Raw genomic sequence first — 19,495 nt, forward strand, 5'->3', positions numbered from 1 at the left:
GCCTCTATACTGCAAGTGTTTTTATAGCCATGTCTGCTCCCTTAGGCATTGCCATTGAACACATATCCTACGTTGCATTCAGCTTACAGAAAAGACATAGGTTTGTGATCAGGCACAAATCAATCTGACACACCCTAATTAGGTAAATGGAATGCATACTGCAAAGATGTGGCTTAGCCCAGAAAGATTATGAAAAATTATACAAAATTATCACTTAGACAGTTGGTAGCTCTTTGGATATTGCAATCATATTTTGCAAGCTCTGCCTTCCAAGACCACCACTGGATCCCCTACTGATCTGAAAATCCAGTTACTGTCTTGTAATGATCTTTCGTCTTCTTAATTTGCACAAACACTTCTTTGTCTTTAACCTGCATCCCACTGGGCATTACCCATAGCCTTCCCCTCTGTTCTACACAACAGTAATTAGCTCTAAGCGGACATTACAAAAGGGGACAGATGATTTAAATTGTTTAATTGCAGCATGAAACACAAGCTTAATCCTGAATGAGCATTTGAGCAAGTTCTTTTCCTACCATTTAACAATTCAAAATCCAAATAATTAAATACAAATTTCAAATCTTAAAATCCAGAGACCAAAATGAATAAAACAAATGAAGCAAAGGGAAAGGCAAACTGATATTTCCTGGAAAAAAATTTCTTTTTATAGAAATGTAAAAAGACCAAAGTTAGCTTTTCTAGACTTTAATATGGAAGAAGAATATAATAGGGCCTCAGTGTTTGAGCAATGGCAAAAATCCATTACTTATGATTTCAATGCTGTTTTCATAAAAAATTAAAAAAAAAAAAAAAAAGAAAAGGAAATTTTAAAAAGACCGTTCAGGCCTTCTGGAAGAGATTAAAAGAAAATAAAGAATGCTCTATTGGAAAGACAAAAACAATAGCTATGTTTGTAACCAATATTGCTAAACCATCATTCTTTAAACTTAAAGTCAGGCGGAGGTTTTTTAATTTTATTTGTTCGTTTGCTTTTTAAAGATTCAAGGGATGTTTTGTGTTAAATATAGGCCCTGACAAAGAACATGAATCCTCAATAATTTTTCTAAAGGAAAGAAACCAATAAGGAAATGATAATGTTGACCAGTTCCTCTTAAAGTTCAGATTGGCTAAACAGAAACCTCAAACAAGTATTAGACATTTGAACTACAGATTTAAACCAGGTAGTGTTCATATGACTTCACAGACTAACTCTTTCACAAAAATTGCCAAAGATCATCCCCTGTTCCCTTCAGGAAGCTTTAGAAAGAAGTTATGTATGCTCTCAGACAGTATGAGTTTCGTAGCTTCAGTCTGCTACCTGGGACACAAGGGGTTTATCATAATTTACAACCTAAATGAAAGGATGCATTGGAGGAGAAAGTTGGCTCTGGAGATTATTTTCCCCTAACCTCCTAACCAGAACCCTAAGCTATTCATAAGAGAGTCAAGTTGGTGCCAAACACATCAGAACCCAAGACACAAAAACTCTCTGCTCATCTTCCCAGAACCAGTCCGGTCTCCAGAGGCTCACAGCAGAGGGACATAGCCCAAGCAGCAGGCAACTTACAGTAGGTTTCCCTGCATGTTCCTGAAGTACCCCTGAGCTTTCCTCCAGCCAGAGCCCACGCTCAGTGGCTACTTCTCAGCTACTGGGTGTTAATCCACCTGTGGTAGGACCAACTGGACTCCCAGCAGGGTAGGGAGAGGGCCACATGCCAGTTTCCAGATATTAGCTGGCACAGTTTCCTATGGAACCACTCTCCAGATGCTTTCTATTTTATAAGTCAGATCTTTTAGCTGATGTTTTGTAAACAAGACTTAACCATCGGAAATGGCAAAAGGGCCATTGTGCTAACCTGAAGACTGAGGCACTTACACTGAGATGGTCTGAAGTCAAAGACAAAATGTCTTCGTTGGAAGGATGAAGTTTTTCAAATAGAATAGTATCTGCTCCTTTGGAATAAAGCTTTATCTGCCCTTCCGGGTTTCGAACTGAAAAGAAAAAAAAAACAGTTTTGGAAAACTATAATACCATCAGTGAAATCTGTCAAAACCAGATTCTCCCAGAGTTCCAGCTGGGCAATTTGGAAAGGGGCATAACATCTCAGCCAGTAGTCAAACATTCAATGCCTTTGGTGAGAGGGTCACTTCCTAAGTCCTTTGGCTTTATTCCTGTTTTACTAACGTATAACTATCCCATATAATAGATTCCTTTGATTTCCTAAACTCAAAAACAAGTATTTTCATACTGATGCATACAACCCTCTTATATTCGTTGCTTACTGTTTCTGAAGGACTGATACATTTAAATTAGGATGTTTGTATTGAGTAGTCTTATGCCGCCTCCTATCTTTACATGAAATCCTAGCTATTCAAAACCATGGTTTGTGTGATAGTCCCCAGCACCTGCTGATGTATCTCTTTGACTCCCTTTACTTCTTGAGAAAACCCATTTATTTGTGGTGATTCCATTCATTCTTGAGTCACAATCCTGGCTGCAGGCAAGCCACACACAGAGGTCCTTCTTCCCTCTGGGGTTAGTGGGACTGAGGTGGGTTCACAACTTGTTTTTCATTTGCTCCCCAGGATTTAAGAATGACAGCCCTGGCTCTTCTCAATTCCTCCCCTACTTACATAATGCTGTCAGGTGGATCTTTCCTAAAACCACTGGATGTGCGGCCATGCTTTGTAAACTTGGGTTTACAGTATGGATCATAGTAGGCACTTACTAACTATTTTTTTGAATAAAAGAAGGAAGGAAGGAACTGCCCACAACTTAAGATAATTGGCTGGGTCACAACTTTATGGTTTGAACATTTTGGTCCTCACAGACTTTATCAGTTGGGTCAAAGATAATTGCATACCTTTCACTCAATTATGCCCTTTTCTTTAAGATAGAATACCTCAAAACAGATGGCCAAATACTTATGACTATTAATTTAATGAGATACGTAATTTAGGACTTGCTTTAAAGGAATATGAATACCAAAGGACATTGAATTACTTTCCTCACTAACTTCTAACTACTTTTAGTCAGCACTGAATCTATTCTAGTTTCCTCCTGGCTTGAATAAATCCGAGCACCCTGGAAATTTTTTAGTATTGGGACTTGTCTAGGGCTTGTCTTTGGTTCCAAGACGCTTGCTCAGCCTTCCTAGTTGCCAGAATTTACATAGTTTTTCTTCTATTCTGGATCTTATTGCGCACATTGGGGAAGAAAAGGAGAAAAAAAAAAACACATGCAATCCTTTATCTGATTGCCCAAATAGAGAAACGAATTTAATCCTGGGAAAGGCTTTCCCTTCCTTTCCTCCTGGAACAATCCAAAGTAATAATTTCCCCACATTTTCTTCCTTTTAGCACCAGAACTATAATGACAAAGTATGTATATCTTATACTTGCCAGTAAAATTTCTGTATTACTGTTCTTTATAATCCAAGCTAGGTCATTAGTTTTCAAACTTTGTGGTTCCAGGACCCCTTCACACTCTCAAAAATCAGTGAGGACTTTAAGGAGTTTTTTCGTATGGGTTATATTGATCAATGTTTACCATCTTAGAAATTAAAACTTAGAAATTTCATTATATCAATAGTATTATATTAAGTATAATAATTATAACAATGATGAATCTATTACATAGTAACATAACATTTTTATGAAAAATAACTATATTTTCCAAAAAAATATTTTACTGAGGATAGTGGCATAGTTTCACATTTTCTTTAATGTCTGGCTTAATAGAAGACAGGTGGATAATCATATCTGTTTCTGCATTCAATCTCTTGTGATATCACACATCACATGGCTTCAGTAAAACTCCTCAATCACAAAGAATGAGAATGAAAAGAAAAATAGCATCTTGGTATTATTATAGAAATAGTTGTGTCCCTGTGGACCCCTTAAAAGTTCTCAAGGTTCCCCCAGGGGTCCCTTCATCACACATTGAGAACACTGGTTTATGGAAACCATAAGCCCACTGTGATGCCTGTAAGTCCCTCACTTTCTACACGTAAAAAAAGAGATGCATAAACAAAATAAATTCCAGCTCCTTTCCAGCTTGTAGAATTTTCTGACTCAACAATGATTTTCCATCCTTGATGTCCTCTCTTAACACAGCATTAGCCCCCATTAATTTGAGTTTGTGTAAATCCAGTTTCATGATATCCTGCTTCAGTTTGTTCACTAAACATTTCCTTTAGCAGCTCAGCAAGTTTTATGTCTTCTTTCATCCAGGACTTCTGCTAATTTCTGTTGGGAAGCTCCAAAGTCAAGAAAACCTCAGTCATTTCAGAATTAAGCCTTTTTAAAATACATTAAAACAGAACATAGCAGTTTTATACCAGAAATTTAAAAGTGGTCTTCCAAGGATCAGGATAACAGAACATAAAATTTTTAAGTCAGAAATAAAAATGTTATATGCCAAAGATCAAGATAATATAAAACCAGAATAAGAACAAAGGTCATGGCTTTTTCATTATAGAATCTTCTCCAATTAGCCTGTCCTTTAATTTTTAGTGTCCTTAAGGGATTTACCCAAGGTCTCCTTCTCTTCTCATCCTTCACACTCTCCCAGGGCAAATACATTTATTTCTTGGGCTTGCATCAAGTACAAACAGGCTGCTCTCAAATGATCATTTCCTGCTCAAATCCAGCTCCGGCACTTCTGATTGACCTTTACTTCCAACTCCCAACAGGACAACTCCCCTTAGATGTGCCCAGGCACATCAAACTCAAACTGGACTCATCATTGTCTTCTACTAACTAGCTACTCCTTTTATGTTCCCAGTCTCAGCAACCAGTTTTGCCATCCACTCAGTCTACCAAATCAAAAATCTGAGTATCATGCACAGTTTTTCCTCCTCTGCCAACCAAACACCCAACCAAAGCCATGCATGTCTCTCTGCCAACTTCTCTCTGTCCTACATCATTACATTAACTTCACTGATTATACCAGTCCCAACCCCAATTCCCTCCAAATTCTTCTTTACATTACAGTGACAGTCATCTTCACACTGCTGTTTAGAATTTTGCAATAGCTTCTCTCTACCCTTAAGCTCAAATTCAGATTCCTTAACATGGCATATACATAGCTCATTAAGTCTGCCCCTTTCCAGTCTGTTTCCTACTGTGCTTCACTGTCTACTCCTGGATGCAGCCACACAGAACATCTTTCAATTATACAACTGCACCATATTGTCTCCATGGCTTCAAGTCCCAGGAACATAGTAGACCCAATAAATGCTTGCTTAATTGAATTGAATTATATATTCAATTATATACATTATATGTGCAAAAATCATCAAAAAAAGTAGATATGCTTTTGTGACATAAACGAAAGACAAAAACTTAGAAATGGCTTCAAAGTTTATGCTGTAAGAAGTAGATGCAATAACAGCACTGTGATGTGTGATGAATAATTCTACCTTGCCATGTTACATTCGGTTTGCTAATCATACACTATGTTGGTTTGAATCTGTGATATGCCCCCAGAAAACCAAGTACTTTAAACCTCATTCAATATTGCTGGGTGGGATCTTTTTTATTGTTTCCATGGTGATGTGACCCACCAAATGGTGGGTGGTAACTTTTGATTAGATGGTTTCCATGGAGAGCTGTCTCCACCCATTCAAGATGGGGTTGCTTACTGGAGCCCCTCGAGAGGGAACCATTTTGGAAAAAACTTTAGGGTCATGAAAGCCCACACAGCCAGGCACCTTTGGAAATGAAGATGGAAACACCCCCAGGGGAGCTTCATGAAACAATAAACCGGGAGAGAAAGCTAACAGACTTTGCCACATGCCCTTCTAGCTGAGAGAGAAACCCCAAACATCATTGGCCTTCTTGAACCAAGGTATCTTTCCCTGGATGCCTTTGATTGCACATTTTCATAGCCTTGCCTTAATTTGGACATTATCACAGACTTAGAATTACGAAGTTGCAACCTAATGAATTCCCCTTTTTAAAAGTCATTCCATTTCAGGTATATCACATTCCAGCAGCTTCCAAACTGACACATACACTCACAAAGAAATGCCTGTCACCTATCAGTGTGATTTGTACTGTGATAACCTTTTAAAAATCTAAAGTCAAGCAACTCTTATCTAAAGGTCTTATAAGGACTTTTTCAAAGAGCTATTATAATTTATTATTTATTATTCTTTAATAATTCTTTGCCATTTCACCTCTATTAACAAGTATATTTGAATTTTAGCTCTGTATTTTTTATTTCCAAGAATAATGACCCTCTGTAGAATTAGTCCTTCCAAACTATGTAGTGAGATTTATATGTTTACCAATAGAGTATATTCTATATCCTCTGAAAAATTTTATAGAAATATATTTTTATTAAGATACCTTTGACTTAAATTAGGGAGTGGGGATGTGATACACAGGAAGGAGAGTGATATATCATGATCAAGGAAAATAGCAGAAGTCTAACTCAAACATAAAATAAATTGCTGATGGGTCACTATTTTGACTGCTGAAGACAGCTTTCTTGTCCCAGAATGAAAGTACAACTGGCATTGAAATTATACATCACTGAGTCAATGACTGAAATTTAATTAAGTTTAAATTAAAGAAAGAGAGGGGGGAGGGAGGGAGGGAGAGAGAGAGAGAGAGAGAAACAGTGCACAAATGTCGGAGCCTTCCCATCAGGGTGGTGTCCTACAGACCAAATCATGAGGCAATCACGAGACTAGAATTGGTTCTTTCCTTGTTATCAAACAGAGACTTTTCTACCCTTGCAGTCATTTCTTTCAAATTCCTCCTGATTAAAAACCAAACAGAACCAGAGTAAAGCACGCAAGCCTCCATGAGCTCTGTGGTGGAGTGTTACCTTTCTTCATATGGAATCCATTAAGGCAAACATCTGATGTTTGTGGTTGAGCTGCAATTTCTCCACAGTCTCTAATGGTGGCCAAGTCTGGGGAAAAGCCAGAAGTCTCCCTATGTAGCAATCTGAGGTTTGTGTCAACACCCCCAGAGCAAAGAGAAGCTAGTCCTGGGCCAAACCAGTATCAAAAACACTTCCCCTAGTGCTGTAAATAGAAGATTGCTCCCACTGTTACAAAATGAGGCCAACAGTGAGAGCAAGTATGTTCATCAGCAACATTGATATGACTGCCTACAGCCTGTTGTCAAAAACGATAAACATCTCAGATATTGTTTGGGTTTTACCTGCTGAGAGCAATCTCTCAGAGCTAGTTTCCAGCAGTTAAAGACCAAAAATTTAAGTGGATGGTAGAAAATTCATGTTTGGGTTTTAGAAAGAATACCCTGGAGTCAACATAGAGAATGTGTTAAGGGAGAACAGTTTTGAAGCTATTGCAAAACTAGCAAACAGCAATAACACATTCAACTAAGGCAATGGTTGTAGGAATTAGCAGAAGAGGACAGAAGGCTTTTACAATAAAAATGAGTTTATCAAGCTATTTTCAAAATATTATTCTAATGCCTCTGAGAAGGAAAGACATAAAAATAGGTGAGTGTTAGGGATTCTACAGGCAAGGCAAGAGATGCTGAGGTCTGAATGAAGTCAGTGGCAGAAGAAACATGTTCAAGAAATGTTTTGAATACCTCTGGGAAAATAATGAATAGTTTTTGAGGATCTAGTAGTCTAGGGCAGAGGTCCTCAAACTGTGTTCTAACAAGGTCTCCTGGTTCTTCTATTTTTTTATGGGGTGGTATGAAAGTATTATAAAATTGGTGTAAAAATGCAGAAATATATAAATGTATGTTCTCACACCAATCAATCAAATGGGAACAACCATATGAACATCTGAAAAGATATAGAAAAATATTTGATCACATTCATGATAAACATTCTTACCATAAGAGGAATGGGTTTGGTCCCCAGGACCTGCCCATGTGAAAAAAATAAGAGGAATGGGAGAAATTAACCTAATAAAGGGTGTCAATTAAAAAAAAAAGAAAGAAATAGGAAAAACCCTATAACAAACATCATCCTAAATGGGGAAATGCTGGAAGTATTCCCTTTAAGTTCAGGATAAAGATATGAATGTTCTCTGTGTGTGCTTCTATTCAACAATATATAAGAGCTCCTTTGTGAATGAAGGAGGGGAGTGCTGCCTTTGTGACTTCTTGCCTAGGGCAATAAAGGAGAGGGAGGTATCAAAAGCAAGTGAGCGTTAAGAGTGGATAGAGACAAAGTTTACACACTATTGTAAGAATTCAATAAAATAATCCATTATAAAGTGTTCAGATCACTTTACAGAAAATGGTTACTATTAGACATTTTAATAGTTTAGAAGGAGCAATAGCTATGAGAAAGAAAATTCCATATTAGACACATAAAATTTTTGGTGACCATAGTATAACCCAGTGACAGAATCCAAAAGACTGAAAACGTATGTTTGAACCTCAGAGAGAGATAAGAGTTGAAGTACTAGAACTATATAGGAAAGTCATAGAAGAGGTAATAGCTATCACCATGTAAGTGGTTATGCTCATCCAAGAAGAGCATAGAAAGTGAGAAGAGAAAAGGACACCAATATCAAAGAGTGGGATAACAGAGAGTAGTGAGCAAAGGAACCTGAGCAAAAACACAGGATGAGTGAAGAGAGAAGCCAGTTATGTCACAGAAGCCAAAAGAGGGGTTTCAGGAGAAGATCAATGGTTTCAAATGTTATTAAGTTAAAAAAAAAAAGTCTGAAGATGAGGAAATGGCCACTGAATTGGGCAGTTAAGAAGTGGCTGGAGGCCTTGGGGTGGGGGAGTGATCACCTTGTCAAGTGTGGAATAGTAGGCCCCCAGTTGCAGTATCTGGCAGGCCTGCCAGCACTGCAGATCAGCTAATAATCTGATGCCCCACAGGCTGGTCGGTTCCCCAGTCCCCCTAACAGAGGTCTTCTGGCTGGCTGCCCCTGGTAGAGCAGCCCCTGCTGAAGCAGCCCCCCTGCCAAGCATGCAAACCTCAAGTTTGCCCAGAAGGGGCAGGGTTGATGAAGGAGGAGCCTCAAGCCCACCATCTGCTGGCCAGACACAGCTGAGAGTTGAGCCTGGGACTCCTGTGTGGCAGGCAGCTATTCTGCCACTGGAGTATCCGTGCAGCCTAGATTCTGATACACCCTTAAGTTGACTTGTATCCCCTACATGAGGTCCCAACCTTGATTTGACAAAGAATAACCAACAAAATGCAAAAAGAAACATTCAGCAAGAAACTAAGTAAATACAAAACTTTAGAAGAGTGAAGGAAACCAACTTGTAAAATAACCAGATCAAAATAATCAAATGCCCCAAACACAATAGAAAATCACAAAGCACATGAAAATCCAAGGAGAAATGGTCCAGTCGATTGACCAAATCAAAACTCCAGAGGGGACACAGAATATGGAACAACTACTCAAGGATATTTACAAAGAAAAAAAGGATATCTGGAAGACACTAGAAGAGCATAAAGAAGAATTCGGGAGGTTAAACAGAAAAATGACAGATCTCACATTTTTTTTATAAAAGATACGGACTGACAGAATGGGTCAAAAAACAATCCATCTGTATGCTGTTTACAAGAGGTGCATCTTAGACTCAAGGACGCAGTTAGATTAAAAGTGAAAGGATGGAAAAAAATCTATGCAAGCTATAACCAAAAGAAAGCAGGAGTAGCTATACTGATAGCAGACTAAATAGACTTTAAATGTAAGACATCATAAGAAGCAAAGAAGAACACTACATATTAATAAAAAGGACAATTCACCAGGAAGAAATAACTAAATCATAAATGTGTATGCTCCCAATTAAGGAGCTCCAAAGTAAATGAAGTACATATTGGAAAAACTGAGGGGAGCTATAGACATATCAACAGTAACAGTGAGAGACTTCGATACACCACTCTCCACTATAGATAGAACAACTACACAAGAATCAACAAGGAAATAGCAAACCTAAACAACAGGATAAATGAATTAAATCTAATAGACATATATAAATCATTACATCCCAAAACACCAGGATATACATTCTTTCCTAGCGCAAATAGGACATTCTTCAGGATAGATCAGATACTGGAATGTAAACTGAGTCTCTATAAATTTAATAAGATTGAAATTATCCAAAGCACTTTCTCTGATCACAATGAAATAAAGTTGGCAATGAGTAATCACCAAAAAACCACAGCTTGCAAAAACATACGGAGATTAAATACTATACTCTTAAAGAATCAGTGGGTCAAGGAAGAAATTGCTAGAGAGATCAATAAATATCTGGATACAAATGATAATGAGAATACAATATATCAAAACTTATGGGATGTGGCAAAGGCAGTGCAAAGAGGAAATTTTATTGCCCTAAATGCCTATATTAATGTGCAAAACTTGAAGATTTAACTCCTCCCTGGAGAATTTAGAGAAAGAACAACAAACTAACCCAAAGCAAATAAAAGAAGAGGAATAACAAAGACTAAAGCAGATATAAACAAACTGGAAAACAATAAAACAATAGAAAGAATCAACAAAACCAAAAGTTACTTCTTTGAGAAAATTAATAAAATGATGGTCCCCTAGCAAGACTAACAAAGGAGAAAAGAGAGAATACACAAATAATCAAAATTAGAAATGGGAGGGGGGCTGTTACTAAGGATCACGAAGAAATGTAAAAAATTATAAGAGAATATTATGAACAACTATATACCAACAAACTAAACAACTTAAATGAAATGGACAAATTCCTAGAAACACACAAATTACCTATACTGACTCGAGAAGAAATAGAAGCTCTCAACAAACTAATTACAAGTAAAGAGAACCAATCAGTCATCAAAAATCTTTCTACAAAAAAAAGCCCAGGACTAGATGGCTTCACGGGAGAATTTTATCAAATAATGCCAATCCTGCTGAAACTCTTGCAAAAACTTGAAGAAAAAAGAAATGCTACCTAACTCATTGTATGAAGCTAACATCACTCTAATACCAAAATCAGATAAACACGATACAAGAAAAGAAAACTACAGACCAATCTCCCTAATGAATATAGATGAGAAAATTCTTAACAAAATACTAGCAAATCATATTCATGCCACATTAAAAGAATTATACATCATAATCAAGTGGGATTCATACCAGGAATGCATGGGTGGCTCAATGTAAGAAAATCAATCAATGCAATAAACATATTAACAAATTGAAAGGGAAAAATCACATAATCAAATTGATTGATGTTGAAACAGCATCCCTTCCTGATTAAAACACTTCAAAAGTTAGGTTTTGAAGGAAACTTTCTTAATACCATAAAGGGAATATATGAAAAACCCATAGTTAGCATCATACTTAACGGTGAGAAGTTGAAAGCATTCCCCTTGAGATCAGGAACAAGATAAGGATGCCCGTTGTCACCACTATTATTCAACATTGTATTAGAAGTACTAGCTGGAGCAATTAGATAGGAGAAAGAAATAAAAAGCATCCAAACAGGAAAGAAAGAAGTAAAACTTTCATTATTTGCAGATGACATGATCCTATATTTAGAAAAGTCTGAGAAATCTACAGCAAAACTATTTGAGCTAATAAACAAATTCAGCAAAGTGGCAGGACACAAGGTTAATGTACAAAAATCAGTAATTTTTCTATACACAAGCAATGACCTATCTGAGGTGACAACAAAGGAAAAAAGTCCATTCAGAATAGCAACCAGAAGAATTAGGCATCTAGGAATAAGCCTAACCAGGGATGTTAAGGACTTATACACAATTACAAAAGAAAATGCTAAAAGAAATAAAAAATGACCTAAATAGATGGAAAGATATTCCATGTTCATGAATAGGAAGCTTGAATATCGTCAAGATATCAGTTCTACCAAAACTGATATACAGATTCAATGCAATACCAATAAAAATCTCAACAACCTACTTTGAAGACTTGGAAAAGCTGGTTATCAAATTTATATGGACAAGACAGAGACCTCGAATAGCTAAAGATATCCTAAAAAAGAGAAGTGAACTAGGAGGTCTCACACTTCCTGACTTTAAAACTTACTATAAAGCCACAGTGGTTAAAACAGCAGGGTACTGGCACAAAGACAGAAGGAGTGACCAGTGGAATAGAATTGAGAGTGCAAAGATTGACCACCAAATTTATGGACATCTGATCTTCAATAAGGCCCCCAAATCCACTGAAATCCACTGGGACAGGATAGTCTTTTCAGTTAATGGGCATAGGAGAACTGGATTTCAATAGCCAAAAGAATGAAAGAGGACCCCTACCTTACACCCTACACAAAAATTAATTAAAAATGGATCAAAGATCTAAATGTAAGAGCCAGTACCATAAAACTTCTAGAAAAAAATGTAGGGAAACATCTTCAAGACATAGTAATAGAAAACAGCTTCTTAAACTTTATACCTAAGCACAAGCTGTGAAAGAAAAAATAGACAAAAGGGAACTCTTTAAGATCAAGAGCTTCTGTGCCTCAAAGGACTTTGTTAAAAAGGTGAGGAGGCAGCCAACTCAATGGGAGAAAATATTTGGAAACCACATATCCAATAAAGGCTTGATATCCTGTGTACATAAAGAAATTATACAGCTCAACAACAACAAAAAAACAAACAACCCATTTATAAAATGGGCAGATGAAATGAATAGGCACTTTTCTGAAGAGCAAATACAGATGGCTAAAAATCACATGAAGAGCTGCTCATCTTCATTTGTTATAAAGGAAATGCAAATTAAGATCATAATGAGATGCCTTATACCTATAAGAATGGCTGCTATTAAACAAAGAGTAAACTATAAATGTTGGAGAGGATGCGGGAAAATTGGAACACTTATTCACTGTTGGTCAATGAAAAATGGTTCAGCTGTTTTGGAAGTCAGTTTGGCGATTCCTCAGAAAACTAAATACTGAGTAGCCCTTTGACCCAGCCATACCAATACTCATTACATACCCAGAAGAGTTGAAGGCAGTGACACAAACAGACATTTGCACACCGATGTTCATAGCAGCAGTATTCACAACTGCCAAGAGATGGAAACAATGCAGGTGCCCATCAACAGACAAGCAGATAAACAAAATGTGGTGTATACATACCATGAAATATTATGCAGCATTTAAACAAAATGATATCTTAAAACATAAGACAACATGGATGAACCTTGAGGACATAATGCTGAGTGAAATAAGTCAGAGACAAAAGGATAGATACTGTATGATCCCCTTATTATGATTCTGATAAAGCTGCCAGTATTTTGGGGCAGCTAGAAGGAAAACTCTGAGATGAGGGCATGGTAGCCCATGACACACTCTGGGAACTGTTCTGTTGCTTCATGTTAAAGTGTGCTTTAAAAATTATTACTTTTTTTTCTTTTCTTTGTATATATATGTTATATTTTACAAAAAAAAATGGTTTAAAAAAACTATGGGCAGTTATAGTAATATTAGACAAAATAAATTCCTGAAATCAAAAATTTGAAAATATTTAATAACATAGCTCACTATTATAGCAAAGCTGATATTTGTAGTAACTTTTTACTTGTTATTTTGAGAATGCACACAGTTTTGATAGTTAATCAAATGACATTTAAGATACTGTTTAATATTTAGAATTTAAGAAACTCTGATATCTGTATCTATATATTTTTTCTTCCTTGTTTTAATTTTAAATTGGTTTATGAAACATATTGTACAAACAGGCTTTATGATGGTTACTTAGATTTTTTTTTTAAATATGCCCATGGATAAGCTAAGATATTCATTTTAGGTGGTTACAATTTTCATATTAATTGTACAAATATTTGTATCTTCATATTTTCCTGAAATCCGGAAAATATTTAGTAACATGGGTCATTACTATAGCAATGCAGATATTTGTAAGAACTTTCTACTTGAAATTTTCAGAACATTCATAGTTTTGACAGCTAATCAAATGGTATCTAAGTTAGTATTTAACACTTAGAATTTAAGAACTTTGCTACCTGAACTTGTTGATTTTTTTGCCTGTTAATTTTAAATTGGTTTATGAAACATACTGCACAAACACAGGCTTTACAATGATTATATGGATGCTTTATTTAAATATGCCTATGGTTGAGCTAATTAAGATGGCCACGGTTGGTGGTTCTAAGTGTACTGCTTATTTTCCTAAATAAAATAAAGTGGCTCGAAGCTTTTGAGAAATCATTCCTTCTTGAGTTGTAGAAGCAGAAGACTGACCCTAATGAGTTGAAAGAGAAAGAAAAATGAAGAGCAAAAAACTGTTTTTAAGAAGTTATGCCCCTTTGTCACAATAAAAAAGAATTTTTTTAATGTAGAAAAAAAATTACGCCTTGATGAAAAGCAGATAAATGTGTGGGGAGGGGGTGAAATCAGTGAAGGTCAGACAGGAACATGAACAGTACCTTTAAGGGAGTAAGATAATGAGTTTATGAGTTAAGGAAAGGAAAGAGCAGCTATTAAAGGATAAACCAAAGTACCAGCAAGTGAGGAGGGAGCAATGCCCTCAAGGAAGGAATAGGGAATGGATGAGGTAGTATTTTTAGCTTTTAAAAATAATAAGAGCATTTCTTTACTAAAGCATGAAGAATGAGGAAACAAACAGCTTGGAGATGAAAAGGGAAGAAGGTAAAAGGAACAACAAATTTGGAAGACGCACACTCCCCAATTTCAAAACTTACTACAAAACTACAGTAATCAAAACAATGGTTGGGTGGGCCATGGGGACTCAGCAGGCAGAGTTCTCGCCTGCCATGCTGGAAACCCAGGTTCAATTCCCAGTGCCAGCCCATGCAAAAAAGAAAATAAAACAATGGTTTATATAGACCAATGGAATAGAATTGAGAATCCAACATAAATTCTCACACCTATGGCTAATTGATTTCAACAAGGGTGCCAAGTCCATTCAATGGGAAAAAAAAAATAGTCTCATCAATAAACAGTACTGGGAAAACTAGATATCCATGTGCAAAAGAGTGAAGGTGAACTCATACCTCAGACCACATACCAAAATTAACTCAAAATGGATCAAAGACCTAAATATAAGAGCTGAAACAATAAAAGTCTTGGAAGAAAACATTAAGGAAAATCTTCAGGACTTTCTATTTGGCAATGGATTCTTAGATAAGACACCAAAAGTATGAACATCAAAAGAAAACATAGATAAATTGGACTCCATCAAAATTAAAAACTTTTGTGCATTGAAGGACATTATCAATAGAGTGAGAAAAGACAACTTGTAGTATGGGAGAAAATAGTTGCAAATCAAATACCTGATAAGGTATCCAAAATACCTAAGAATTCTTACAAATCAACAACAGCAGCACAAACTACCCAAATAAAAAACTGTTGAACTATTTGAATAGTTATTTCTTCAAAGATAATATATAAGTAGCCAATAAGTACATAAAAAGATGTTCAACTTTATTAATCATTAGGGAAATATGAATGAAAATCATGAGATACTATTTCATACTCACTCGGATGGCAATAATTTAAAAAAACAAACTAACAATTATTGGCAAACAGGTGGGGAAACTGTAACCCTTAAACACTGCTGGCAGGAATGTAACATGGTGTAGCCACTTGGAAAACAGTTTGGTGGTTTCTCAGAAAGTTAAACAAAGAATTACTATATGATCCAGCAATTCTACTCCTAGGTATATGACCAAAAGAATTGAAGACAGGAACTCAAATAGATACTAGTACACCAATGGTCATAGTAGCATTTTTCATTGTAGCCAAAAGGTGGCGGTGCCCAAGTGCACATTAAAAAATGAAGGGATTAAACAGAATGTGGCATATACATATAATGGAATATTATTCAGCCATAAAAAGGAATGAAGTATCAATATATACTACAATATGGAGGAAACTTGAAAAGGTTATGCTAAGTGAATTAGGCCAGTCAGAAAAGGACCTAAACTGTTTGATTCTACTTACATGAAATATCTAAAATAAGCATGGTGTTTATCTCTGAGGGCCTTTATTTTCTTACAAGAAATGAACTTATCTTACAAGATGAAGATCATGACGGTGTCATAGGCTTGAGGAAAGGGGGAATTTTAGAACATCTGTTGTGGGGAATGGGAATGAATGAGAATCAGAGGGACATGGAAACAGCACTAAAGGGCCAGGTGACTTAGGAAAGCATGGATTTGTTATGGTACTAAATAAAAGATTAAGTGGCCGTCTTCAGCAATAGAGATGAACAGAGAAAATGATGATAATGAGAAGGCTGCTGCTGATGATAGTAACAATGACAACAAGATCAACAACAACTAGCCATGCACCAAGTAATTTGGAAACTCGATCTTGAGTCAGTTCTAGTGTAGCGATTGAGTGGGCTCTGCAGGCAGACACCATGCATTTGAATCCCAACTATTTAAGGTCAAGTTATGTGACCTTGGACAAGTTACTCAACCTCCCTGTATGCTGGTTTCATTATCTGTAAAATGTGCATAAAAATAATATTACCTATTCTGTAAGGCAAATGCGACAATTAAATCTATTAATTCAGACAGAGCACTTAGGACTTAGAAATTGGCTGGGCACATAAGAAGCACGTCTTAAATGCTAGTTATAACTACCACTACTGTGGTGTTTAGGGTAAGTTGAGGATCACAGGAGCTCATAAAGTTATAAAAACACAAGTCTCAGCTCATGTCCAAGAGTCAAATAATCTTTGGAAAGCATCAATATCACCACCGTACTATAAAAAGACAAGAAATTTCAGCCATACCAGCCATACCTATGACAGACATCCTTTTCCTGATATTGTTGAAATCCAAAAATGCAAGCAATTGATAAGTAACAAGTGTCCCCAGTTCTTCAATTGTTATAGTTTCTGGGGTCCGAGACTTAAATATAAATCCCAAATTTCTTGCAGCAGTCACTAGAGCCCCTTCATCAGGCGATTGAACTTGGTAGATCAGCTGTCCTAAAAGGAAAACAAACAAGTATATTAATACTGAGAATAACCACTAACATTCATAGAATGCTAACTGCAATTTGTTTTTCAAAACTCCACTTCAGGTGTCAGCTTTCAAACTCTTTCCAATCCTAGGACTTTCCTGCTCACCAACTAGCTGGGCTGGTACCAGTGCTCTGGGATTCTATAGGACTTCAAGCATATCACTGGCATAGTCCTTATCAACTTATATGAAAGTACCTATTTCTGAGTCGGCCTCTCCATTATGCTAAAAGCTTCTGAAGTCAGATTCCCACGTCTTTGTATTTACAGTGCCTAGAGATGCACCATGAAAGTCACAAAACTAAAACATTTTCGTATATATTAATATTAATCCACATAGTCCTCTGGCAAGCCTTTGAGGTAGAGATTATTAAAATTATAATTTTCATTTTATATTGGTGGAACATATGACTGAAAGCGTTTATGTGATTTTTGCAAGAGGAATGGAACAGATATTCCTAATTGCACCTCACCCTGCTGCCATTGACCGTTTTTATAAGCATGCATACAAGAAATTTCTGAAATGAAAGGAATCAAAGCAGGGTGTTAATACTTGTTATCTAATGTTATGTGTGTTAGGGGTAGAAGGAGGAGGTATTAGGAGAGAAAAAGAAAGAAGAAAGCAGAAAGAAATTTTTAAAACACTTTTTCAAAAAGCATGTATAAATTAAGCCCTTTAATGTAAAATTGCATGATATTTGCATGTAAAAATATATTAGAAAAAATAGGCAGAGGTAGATCTATATTTACTGATTCACTATGTTACCCAAGTTACACTGTTAACAAGGAAGTTGTATATCAATGTATATACTGTGATCCATTTTTTTGTTAAAAACAAATAGACCATATCTATATGTATTCTTGTATATGCATTAAAACTAGTGGAAAGAATGAAATAATACATTCTAAATGTTAAGCACTGGTTACCTCTGTAAGGAATGGACTGGTGGGGTTCAAGGTTTGGAGAGATTCAAGCATTTACTGGACCTATGAAATGATGTAATAACTTCCATGTCTGGCAACATGGTAACTGGGTACCTGGGACCAACCTCTCCCACTGCATAAACTACAGAGTCTATATAAAATATATTTAATATCCTTGAATGCATCCATGAACTGGTAAGAAAACAAGAATTATTCAAGTCAGAGAGATAAAAAGAACCTAGATAGGATAAAGGAAATGCTGAAGCCAGCTTTTGCCCCAGGGCTTTTTCTGAATCAAGAGAACAGTATCCCAGGTCTTCTAGTCTCTCAAATCTTCGATTAAAGAAAACATAGCCCAGGACTTGTCCAAGGTAAGAACTCTCATGGTAGACTAACTCTTAAAACTGGGCTCCCCAAGTTGAATTCCTGATATTCTCACAAGCAGTATGGACAATCAAAGCTATAGGCTGAGCCCCCAGTCTTGAGGTTTGTTCATATGAAACTTAACCCCACAAAGGATAGGTCAAGTCTACTTAAAATTAGGCCTAAGAGTCACCCCCAAGAGAACCTCCTTTGTTGCTCAGATGTGGCCTCTCTCTCCAGCCAACACAACAGGCAAACTCATCACACTCCCCCGTCTACGTGGGACATGACTCCCAGGGGTGTGGACCTTCCTGGCAACATGGGACAGAAATCCGAGAATGAGCGGGGACTCAGCATCAAGGGATTGAGAAAAACCCTAGAATGAGCTGAGACCCAGCATCAAGGGATTGAGAAAATCCTCTCAACCAAAAGGGGGAAGAATGAAATGGGACAAAGTGTCAATGGCTGAGAAATTCCAAACAGAGTCGAGAGGTTATCCTGGAGGTTATTCTTACACATTAAGTAGATATCACCTTGTTATCCAAGAGGAAATGAAGAGGCTGGAGGGAACTGCCTAAAAATGTAGAGCTATGTTCCAGTAGCCATGTTTCTTGATGATGATTGTATAATGGTGTAGCTTTCACAGTGTGACTGTGTGATTGTGAAAACCTTGTGTCTTATGCTCCTTTTATCTACCTTGTCAACAGGTGAGTAGAACATATGGAATAAAAATAAATAATAGGGGGAACAAATGTTAAAATAAATTTAGTTTGAAATGCTAGTGATCAATGAAAGGGAGGAGTAAGGGGTATGGTGTGTATGGTTTTTTTTTTCTGTTTTCGTTTTATTTTTCTGTTGTCTTTCTATTTCTTTTTCTGAATTAATGCAAATGTTCTAAGAAATGATCATGATGATGAATATGCAACTATGTGATGATATTGTGAATTACTGATTATATATGTAGAATGGAATGATCACATATTAAGAATGTTTGTGTTTCTTTCCTGTAATTTTTTTTAAATTAATTTTAAAAAAAAAACTGGGCTCCCCAAAAGGCTACTCTTCTCAGTATAAGGGCAAAATGGAAATCAACTTCCCCTATAAGAGGGCCTTTAAGAAAAACTGCCTATCCAGAATCCTGCTTATAAGAGGAAAAGAAAAAAATCTCTGCTGAGAATTTACAAACAAAGAATGGGTCTCATAAATATTTGTGGAGGGGGGGCATGGTGCATGGTCCACGAATCGAACCCAGGTCTCCCGCATGGAAGGCAAGTATTCTACCACGGAACCACCCGT

At 36.5% G+C, this 19,495-nt stretch overlaps 1 protein-coding gene across 8 annotated transcripts in view; it reads right to left on the reverse strand.

Moving 5' to 3' along the window:
- ATP8B4 (ATPase phospholipid transporting 8B4 (putative)) overlaps positions 1-19,495 on the reverse strand; it is a 282,452-nt gene that overhangs the window by 73,623 nt on the left and 189,334 nt on the right. For all 8 annotated transcript variants that reach the window (XM_077127848.1, XM_077127847.1, XM_077127846.1 and 5 more), the window contains 2 exons: positions 16,691-16,879; positions 1,877-1,992 (listed from right to left, as the gene is read on the reverse strand). In XM_077127848.1, the coding sequence (XP_076983963.1) occupies positions 1,877-1,992; positions 16,691-16,879 (305 nt within the window). The remainder of the gene's footprint in view (positions 1-1,876; positions 1,993-16,690; positions 16,880-19,495) is intronic.

This window comes from Tamandua tetradactyla, chromosome 14, assembly GCF_023851605.1.
Source record: "Tamandua tetradactyla isolate mTamTet1 chromosome 14, mTamTet1.pri, whole genome shotgun sequence".
Classification (NCBI taxonomy): Eukaryota; Metazoa; Chordata; class Mammalia; order Pilosa; family Myrmecophagidae; genus Tamandua; species Tamandua tetradactyla.